This window comes from Odocoileus virginianus, chromosome 17 (genome assembly GCF_023699985.2).
Source record: "Odocoileus virginianus isolate 20LAN1187 ecotype Illinois chromosome 17, Ovbor_1.2, whole genome shotgun sequence".
In the NCBI taxonomy this organism is placed as follows: domain Eukaryota; kingdom Metazoa; phylum Chordata; class Mammalia; order Artiodactyla; family Cervidae; genus Odocoileus; species Odocoileus virginianus.
The window spans coordinates 51,545,591-51,556,149 of NC_069690.1; the positions used below are offsets into that span (position 1 = coordinate 51,545,591).

Here is a 10,559-nt window from a genome sequence, read left to right on the forward strand (position 1 = left end):
CAGATGCTTGGTTTCCTGACTGAGCTTTAACGGCAGACCTGAAATAACAGGACATCAGCTTCATTCTTTGGCTTAACACAGTTGACATTCAGGAAGCTTTCCTTGGCCTCCACCTGTCCTTGACCATGGGACTTGGAATCAAGAAGGGAGGGAGAAGACTCACAGAGCATCTTTAGAGGTGGTTCTGGAGCATGCAGTGATTCTGATATTTGGGGGGAATGTTCACAGTGTTTCCCACAGTGGCTGCTCCATCCTACATTTCACCAATCGTGCTCAAGGGTTCTAGTTTCTCCACATCCTCCCTGACACTGTCATCTTTTGTTTTGTTTTGTTTTGTTTTGTTTTTTGTGGATAGCCATCCTAACCAGTGTGAGGTGGTACCTCGTTGTGGTTTTAATTTGCATTTCCCCGACGCTTAGTGATGCTGAGCACCTTTTCTTATCTGTATGTCTTCTTTGGAGTAATATCTAGGTGAATGCATAAAGAAATGTAGCAGATACTTACAATGGGAGAGCCTCCCAGGTGGTGCTAGTGATAAAGAATTCAGCTACAGTGCAGGAGACATAAGAGACGTGGGTTCCATCCCTGGGTCAGGAAGATCCCCTGGAGGAGGGCATGGCAACCCACTCCAGTATTCTTGCCCGGAGAATCCCATGGACAGAGGGGCTTGGCAGGCTACAGTCAATGGGGTCGCAGAAAGTCGGACACAGCTTAAGCAGCTTAGCACCCACAACATACATACAGTGGGATATCATTCAGCCTTAAAAAAGAATGAAATCCTGCCAAATAGGACAACAGGATGACTCTTAAGGACCTGATGCTACGTGAGATAAACCAGTCACAGATGGACAAGTGCTACGAGTTTCTATTTAGATGAAAGATCTAAAACAGTCAGATTTATGGGAGCAGAAAGGAGAATGGTGATTGTCAGAGGCCAAGGCGGAGGTAAGAGGAGGCAGTTGCTGTCCAAGGGGTACAGAGTTTCAGCTGTGAGAGATGAGAATATTCTAGAGGTCTGCTTCCAACCTGGTGCTTGTCATTAGCAACACAGTTCTGTACACTGGGAAGTCTGTCAAGGGAGAAGATCTCTGTTAAATGTTCCTATCATAATAAGGTGGGGTAAGAGAAGGTGCTTTTGAACTGTGGTGTTGGAGAAGATTCTTGAGTCACCTGGACTGCAAGGCGATCCAACCAGTCCATCCTAAAGGAAATCAGTCCTGAATAGTCATTGGAAGGACTAATGCTGAAGCTGAAACTCCAATACTTTGGCCACCTGGTGGGAAGAACTGACTCATTGGAAGAGATCCTGATGCTGGGAAAGATTGAAGGTGGGAGGAGAAGGGGACGACAGAGGATAAGATGGTTGGATGGCATCACTGACTTGATGGACATGAGTTTGAGTAAGCTCTGGGAGTTGGTGAAGAACAGGGAAGGCTGGCATGCTGCAGTCCATGGGGTCGCACAGAGTCAGACATGACTGAGCGACCAAACAACAATGATGCCTGACTGCTGAGAGGCTGAATTATAGATGCAGAGACACTTTATCTGATATCACCAACATTTCCAATCTATTTGAAGGAAAATTGGTAACGCCTGCACAAATCTAGCCCTGTTTTTTTAGCACATTCAGAACACCAGCTTAGCAACACTAGAAGGAATAAAATAATAAGTTGCAAAGTGTCTCCTTGTTTTTGTCTTCAGGTGAGAAGGGAAAGGTGAGTGCTCTGCTTAAATCCCTTACTCCAGGGTTACCTGGAAGGAAGTGGAGATAACTGTCATATATGGAACATTTACAGAATCTCATTTAATTCTTACAACATACATATAAAGTAAGAACCACTGGCCCCATTTTGCAGATAAGAAAGCCAAGGTTAGAGAGGTGACTTGTCCAAGAGTATCTGCAGGTGTGGCATCCTAGGTGGGTGTCTCTGTAGAGCAGAGGCGGTGGGCTACCCTGCAGGGTACAGTGGGGTAAGATTTGAGGCTCCCAGAGAAATGAAGTCCAGCTTGGATTCAGTACCCAAGAGCTATGTGCCTTGTCTTCATGTAATTCTCCACCCTTGGTTTCCTCTGGGAGAATTAGCTGATAATAACACCTATTGCAAACGTTTGTTAAGAGGATGAATGGAGATCATTTGTAGCATGTGTTGAGCCATCGATACATCTTAGTCTCATTGTCAATAATGCCATCATCATCACCATTGCCATCATCATCACCGTCATCATCGTCATCATCGCCTCTGTTAACCAACCCAGGAAAATGCAGCCAGCCTCAGCCCCTCACCCCGCACCTCCTCACCCCCATGTATGAATGTCAAGTCTTCTTAAACTGGCTATTTCTTTTAAAGATGTCTTAACCAAAGCCTGATGGCTCCAGAGCCCTCACCATGACAAACGTCAATAACGATGATGACTCCCTGAGGCTGAATTTTAAAAGAGCATTAAAGATTAAAGGATGCACAGGTCAATTACTGGGGCAAGTAAATGACTTTAGAAGTAATTGCGTATAATTTCGTCTTGTTTATTTGGCATTAGTTGTAAGTGTCCATAATCCTGGGTCCCGGAGGTCCTTCACTTCCGCTTTGCTTCTGGCAGATGAAGGGACTCAGCTCCAAAGGCAGAGGCTGGGGTGCGGGGAAGAGCCCCGTGTCTCAGGGACTCAGCCTCTCTAGACTCAGCATGCTTGACTTGCTTCAGGCCCGTGGACGATTTCACCATCCACTGTCCCTGACCCGTTCCCAGGGGGCACTTGTCCATCTCAAACTGTGGGGGGCCCCAGCTGCCCACCAGCCTCGCCCCCCTGGGGGCTGACAACGGAAGGCAGAAGCTGGGACAGGTGTCCTCTGGGGTCTGTAGCGTTGCCCGGAGATGAGTTCATGTGACCGAGGTGAAGGTTATAAAGGGCAAGAGCAGGTCACTGGTGAAAGAGAAGGAGGGCTGATGAGGGCATGGAGTGTGTGTGGACTGTGGCAGAGAAGAAGTAGAATTTTTAAAGATGTAGGAAGGAGAAAGGGGAGTAATATGGCTAAGGCTTTCCCTTTGGTTAAAAGAGACAGAAACCTACTCAAACCAGCTCAATAAAACCATCTACTATTGGAAGATGGGTTAGCTACAGATGGGGTGGCTTGAAACAACAGAAATGTATTATCTCACAGTCTGGAGGTCGGGAGTCGGAGTTCAAGGTGTCAGCAGGGCTGGTTCCTTCTGGAGGCTTTGAGGGAGCATCTGAGTCCCTCTGGTGACTGCCAGTGATCCTTGGCTTATAGAGGCAGCACTCCAGTCTCTGCCTGTCTTCACACGGCTGCCTTTCTGGGTCTCACACTGTCTTCCCTCTCTCTGTGCATGATGCTGTGTCCAAATTGCCTTCTGCTTACAAAGATCGGTCATTGGATTAGGGCCACCCTAATCCAATACGCAAATAGTCGGACATGACTGAGCGACTGAACTGAACTGAACTAAATCCAATATGACCTCATCTTAATCTGATTATATCTGCAAAGATCGTTTTTCCAAACAAGATCATATTCACAGGTTCTGGGTGGACAAGATCAACATCACTCAACCTAGTGCAGAAGGTTACAACAAAGATACCGACAACCTGGCATTGACCCCAGAGCAGAGATGGACTTCCCTGAGACTGGAGTTGGAGACTGGAAAGATGGGGTCCATGGGTGGCAGCCCTGTTGGACCACTCCATACCCATTGTCCCCTTCTCCTTGCTAACAGAACCTGCTTCTGTACAGTGCTAGATATGCATGTGCTTCAGGAGGTGGAACCTCCAGCCCAAGAGGGAGCTTGCTTATGTGCATGATAAGGAGCTTCACTTGGGTCCTACTCTTTGCAACCCCATGGACTGCAGCACGCCAGGCTTCCCTGTCCTTCACTATCTCCCAGAGTTGGCTCAAATTCATGTCCATTGAGTCAGTGATGCCATCTAACCATCTCATCCTCTGCCCCTTCCTTTTCCTTTTGCCCTCAATCTTTCCCAGCATCAGAGTCTTTTCCAATGAGTCAGCTCTTCGCATCATGTGGCCAAAGTATTGGAGCTTCATCTTCAGCATCACAATTCAAAAGCATCAGTTCTTTGATGCTCAGCTTTCTTTATGATCCAGCTCTCACATCTGTACATGACTACTGGAAAAACCATAGCTCTAACTATACAGATCTTTGTCAGCAAAGTGATGTCTCTGCCTTTAAATATGCTATCAAGGTTTGTCATAGCTTTCCTTCCAAGGAGCAAGCATCTTTTAATTTCACGGCTGTAGCCACTGTCTGCAGTTATTTTTTTTTTTTTTTTTTTCATAGTGAAAACTTTTATATTTGGAATTAGCCAGCTGGACTCAGTTTAGATGATCCCAATTTTGTTGGCAACATCCAAAGCATCATAGTCAGGAGCCAGTCGAACATATGCCTTCTTCTCTCCATCAGGCCTTATCAGAGTATTGACCTTAGCCACGTCAATGTCATAGAGCTTCTTCACAGCCTGTTTAATTTGGTGCTTGTTGGCCTTGACATCCACAATGAATACCAGTGTGTTGTTGTCTTCTATTTTCTTCATGGCTGACTCAGTGGTGAGGGGGAATTTGATGATGGCATAGTGGTCAAGTTTGTTTCTCCTAGGGGCGCTCTTCCGAGGATATTTGGGCTGCCTCCTGAGCCGCAGTGTTTTGGGCCGCCGGAAGGTGGGTGACGTCCGGATCTTCTTTTTCTTGTGGCTGTGGACACCTTTCAACACTGCTTTCTTGGCCTTCAAAGCCTTTGCTTTGGCTTCAGCTTTAGGAGGGGCAGGGGCTTCCTTCTTCGCCTTCGGCGCCATCTTCATGAAAAGGCTGTCTGCAGTTATTTTGAAGTCCAAGAAAGTAAAATCTGTCACTGTTTCAACTTTTCCCCTATTTGCCATGAATTGACCATATGCCATAATCTTATTTTTTTCAATGCTGAGTCCTCTCTAATAAAACTAAAAGTCAAGCCATGACAAGATTAAGCTGATCTACTAATAAACTATCAGGACAAAACATAACACTTTAAAGACAGAATATCAATAATAATATAGAAGATTGATAATGTAATCTCAACAGTATCTTGCATACAGTCAAAAATTACTAGTGATATGAAGCAGGAGAAAAACGAAGTCAATAGAAACAGACCCAGTGGTATCAAAGATATTAGAATTGGCAAACGATTTTAAAAACAGAGAGAAAGAGAGAATTTCAACAGAAACTATGTATTTATTTAGTTTTTTAATTTATAAACTTTATTTTTTAATTTAATGAAGGTTCTAGACCTTACAAATTTTCAAAAAAAAAAAAAAAAATATGGGCTTCACAACAAAAGAGACACCGCAGAAGAAAAGATCAGTAAACTTGAGGGCAGGTCAATAGAAATTCTCCAAACTGAGTATGAGGGTGGGGGTGGAAGAAGTGAGCAAAATTAGTAGAATCTTGGTGATTTGTGCAACAATATCAAGTAATCTAAGATATGTATAATAGTCTCAGAAAGAAAAGAGAAGTAGAATGGGACAGAAAAATATTCTAAGAAATAATAACTCTAAATTTCAAAAGGTTTAAAAAATACCACATTTAATTTATGAATTACCACATGAATTTATAAAGGTATTAGGATATAAAATCAATATGTAAAAATCAACCAAATATTTATATTAGCAAGAAACAGTAGAAAATGAAAATTTTAAAACAATCTCATTTACAAGAGGATCAAAACTATAAAATACTTAGGGATTAATGAAAACTGCAAAGAAAAAATAAAGAACACTTAAATAAATGAGTATTTATACCATAACCTTGAATTGGGAGAGTTACTATTTTAAGATACAAATTCCTTTTAAATAAATAGATCAATAAAATACCAATTAAGATGCTAGCAGCATCTTTTTTGTAGGAATTGACAAACTAATTCTAAAATTTATATGGGAAGCCAAAGGACCTAGAATAACCCAATCTTGGAAAAAAAACAAATTCAGAGGACTCACATTATCTGATTACAAGATTTTTCACAATTTACAAAGAAGGAGAGTGCTTGTATTCAGTTTGTAACTCCATAGAAGTTCCTGTGAGTTGGTCTGGGGAGACTCAGTATTATTTACACTCCCATTGGTTGCACACAGCACTGGCCACTGGACCAGAACACAATTCAGGCAGAGAAGATAGAAAGGACAAAGGACAATGGACCCATTAGGGTGCTTTCTGAGGGCATGACTGTTGTCTTGATATTGATTTTTTCTGCATTGCCTAAAATCCAATACAGTAACTCAATAAATGTCTACTGTATCAGTAAGGAAAGTTGGAGATTAGTCAATGCATGAGAAAAATGAAGAATGAGTTAACGAATGGATGGATGGATAGGTGGATGAATAAATCGATGGACCAATGAATGACTGGATCAGTCCAGTGAATGTTCTAATGGCTGAACAAGCATCCCTCTGTGGAACCAGCAGGAATGTGATGAGAGCAGGAAGAAGAAGCTTCTGCTGTCTTTGATTCTTTTTATCTCTCAGATCACAGGTACCATTTACTTCCCTCTTGGGGGCTTCATCCACTGTGGCTGCCAATAAAACAGGACACTTTGTCTCTTAATTAGAAAGTGAACATTTAAAAGCAGAGCTTCCCAGTGACTGAACACATAAAACAATCACCTTTGCTCTGCACAGCTGTCCCCACACTGAGTTAAAACAGTTCTTGGGTTGCCCACGATTTCGTTTCTGATCACACATAAGGATGTATGTCACTGGCTGACATTTACCTCTTGTCTTTTATGGCATTTCATCCACCCCTCTGCCGAGAAATAGGAGCCCGGAGCCAGCTTGCCCTTGTCCGGAGCCCCCCATGCATCCCAGGCTCTCTGGCTGGGCTGCTCTAGCCCTCACTCTCGGTGTCCTTTGCTGTGCTGGCATGCCCTTTCCTTCCACCTCTCAGAACTTGCCACTCGAGTTGGTTTGCACGTCCATATCCAACAAGGAAGAACATCTGAGGCATACCAGGGCTCTGCATTTGTGAAGTAAGCTCTTTAGGAAAAGGGGCTGAACACACATGGCAGAAGCTCAAGGTTTGCTTGTCAAACAGAAAGAAAAAATGATAAACTTTTCTTAAACTTTCCTGCTATAGGCAAGAAGCTTTACAAGTGGAATTTCGAGAATTTCTCTATCACTGGGCAGGGAAGCATGCTCCTCCTAGCTTCTGGGCATTTGTACTCACAGCACACACAGACCAGGCTACTCGGCATACTTGTGAGTGAGGCTGCTGACTGCACTTCTACCTAGATGCCCTGAGTCCGGAGAGACAGCTTCATCCCACCATGCTTGGTGGTTGCCGTTATTTAGTCGTTCAGTCATGTCCGACTCTTCGTGACCCCATGTACTGTTGCCCACCAGAGCCTGTCCATGGAATTCTCCAGGCAAGAACATTGGAGCACGTTGACATTTCCTTCTGCAGTGGATCTTCCCAATCCAGGGATCGAACCCTCTTCTCTTGCATTGGCAGGCAGATTCTTTACCTCTGAGCCACCTGGGAAGCCCAACCATACTTGGTCAGTATTTAGGAGCCACAGCTTCCATGGATACACATCAGCTGTGTCCACTCCCTCCAAATCTATCCATCCATCAAGAGGGAGGTGGCGGGGCTGGGTCTAGGTTCTACTGCTTCCTGATGTAATGGCTCCGGATGAGGAACTTAACTTCTCTGCCTCCAGTGTCTTCATTTGAAAATGAGGCTGAGGAAACATCCCTGTGTTATGCCCGATGCCCGAATCCCCGAGCGGGAAGAGAGAAGGCTTCCAAGTCAATGCAACTGGCAAAAAGGGAAGTTTATTACTGACTCGAGTCAGAGCTTCTGCCGCAACCAACGCCGTGGTGCGGGGTCAGAGAGCCCCGAGCCCAAGCTGTTACACAAATTTATAGGGTGAGCACACGCCGTTGGTAGTTGGTTTAAGCGGATTGGTTACAAGTTTGCAAAGCAATTTCATTGGTCAAAACTTGCGCGCACGCGGGACTTTCCCGGGGGTTTCCGCCCCGTTCCTAATTTCCTAATTGGCCAACAGCGGTCAGTGTCAGTGTTAAGCGAAAGCTGATTGGTTGTATCCAGGTGGCCTGATAATCTTACCACCCAGAAGCCGGAAGGCCTACTCCTAATCTAAGCTGCCTGCCGTGGCGTTACTTCTGCCCGCCTCACACCTGAAGGGTAAAAATAAATGAAAAACTAAATGTAGAAATTCACTTTGAAGATATAAGATAATTACACAATTGATGGTGATTCACATTTTTGACATCTACTTCCCAAGATTCCAGATGGGCTGGATATTCTTTCTGTCACCTCACCAAAAGCCACCGTGCTCTGTGCCCCTAGAGGCTGGCTCTTAGGAGCTGCATCAATCACTCTCTTTCGCCCTCTGCATCCTAGTTGGCTTCAGCCGGTGGGCAGCATCAGCAGATGCAAAGGGCAGGAGGAGAAAGAGGTCAAGGTATTGATTCCTCCCACTCCATCCCTGCTGAGCTCTTTTTGGCCATAGCTGTGTCCTCTACTGATTAAAGGATACAGCTTCTGTCCCACCACCCACCCTACAGCTACAAGTCTTGATGAGTTCTGAAAATAGCCCTCTCCCTTTTTAGCTCCAGAAGTGGTAGTAATTTGCAATTTTTTTCATGCTGTATTCCTATCAGGATAAAATTTTTTGAGCCAACCAGCAACATGTGTGCAATCATTTATAAATGAACATATGCACAGCTTTAAGAGGTCCTGTTGATTCTCAACACCCTACATGTATTAGTTCACCTTCTTCATATTAATAAGAACCTAGAAGATAGGCACTAGTCTTATCCTACCCTCTCCCTGCCCCCAACCTTTTTTTTTTTTAAACAGATGTGAACATCAAGGGACAGAGATATTCAGGACCTCCCTGGTGATCCAGTGGCTAAGACTCTGAGCTCCCAATGCAGGGGGCCTGGGTTCAATCCCTGGTCAGGGAACTAAGATCCCATGAGCCATTTGGCACAGCCAAAAAAAAAAAAAAAAAGAGAGAGAGAACTTAAATAGCTGGTTAGACCAACCTCAGCACTGCTGACACTTGGGGCCAGATCAGCCTCTTTTGTGGGGCCATCTTGTGCACTGTAGGATGTTTGTCAGCATCCTTGCTCTTCACTCACTAGATGCTGGTAGCACTCCTTCCCCCCATCCCAGTCATGACCATCGAAAACGTCTCCAGGTGCTGCTCAATATCTCCTTGGAGCAAACTCACTCCTCACTCCCCCGCCATTAAGAAGTAATGGCCTATAGTAACCAGCAGAATACATATTGCAAAATATACACACAGAAAGTAAAAAAAAAAAAACAAAAACTTAAAATATAACATCAGGACTTGCCTTCCGGCCAGTGGTTAAGACTCTGTGTTCCCAATACAGGGAGCACCAGTTCAATCCCTGGTCGGGTAACTAAGATCCTACATGCTGCCCAGCATGGTCAAAATAAATAAATAAAATGAAAAAGAGATGTTTAAAAAATAAAATGGTTAACTTTATTTTAAAAAATCCATAATACTAAAAAATAAACATAAATTGTAGTTTTAACATTCCCTCCTCACACCCCAGTGGATGCCCTCATGTGGCCCCTAGGCATGTGAGAACTTAGCTCCCCGAACAGGGATCGGACATGGGATGTGCACTCTCTTAAGACCACCGTCCCGGGCGTGCAGAGGGGTGTAAGGCCATCCTCTGCCCTCAGAAGCATAAAATCCAGGCTGATAAGACACATACATAGGAAAGACTCTCAATTGAAGATAGCAGGTTAGAAAAAAACATGGCCACAATTGATTGATTGGACTGGTATTAATATTTCATAAACAGTAGCAAGTGGCTTCTCTGTGGCTATCTAGGGTTTTAGGACAAGGCCCTGTTGCCCAGACCCAGGATGCAAAGGACCAGACGGGAAGAAAGGGCAAGTGTCAGGAATGCTTTCACAAATCTCTCTCTCTCTTTTTTAAAAGATATATTTGATGCGGACCATTTTAAAAGTCTTTCTTAAATTTGTTACTATATTGCTTCTGTTTTTACAGTTTTTGTTTTTTGGTCGAGAGGGATCTTAGCCCCCTCGACCAGGGATTAAACCTGCACCCCTGCATCAAAAGGCAATGTCTTAACCACTGGACTGCCAGGGAAGTCCCTTCATGTATCTCTTACTTCTTCCTCTGCCTCTCCTTCTTCAGGAGTCCTGCTGGGAGTCCGTTCATTTATTCACTCAACAAATATTTGCCCAGTGCTTCCTCCAGGCCAGGAGTGGTTCCTGGAATGGGAACATCAGTGAGAAAAACAGACCTTGCTGCCCTTGGGGCTGCCATGCCAGCATCTTTTTGAGTTCAGCCCCATCTGCCAGCTCCCTGCCTCCAAGCTGCCGCCCACGTCTTACCCCCAGAACTTCTTTGCTATGATGTTCTCCGAGTTCGAATTCCAGACCAACACGACACTGCCAGAGCTGGCTGGACTGGGTTTCCATCTCTCAGGCCAAGAGTCAGGACCGGCCTTGGCAGCTGCCCGCCTTCTCCCACTCCTCCCGTGG

At 44.6% G+C, this 10,559-nt stretch overlaps 1 protein-coding gene across 1 annotated transcript; it reads right to left on the reverse strand.

The window, feature by feature from the left end:
- Positions 1 to 4,304: 4,304 nt before the first annotated feature.
- On the reverse strand, positions 4,305 to 4,830 carry LOC139038974 (large ribosomal subunit protein uL23). The gene has a single exon (XM_070478454.1). The coding sequence runs from the start codon at positions 4,820 to 4,822 to the stop codon at positions 4,346 to 4,348; it is 477 nt and encodes a 158-aa protein (XP_070334555.1). The 5' UTR covers positions 4,823 to 4,830; the 3' UTR covers positions 4,305 to 4,345.
- Between the last annotated feature and the right edge of the window lie 5,729 nt (positions 4,831 to 10,559).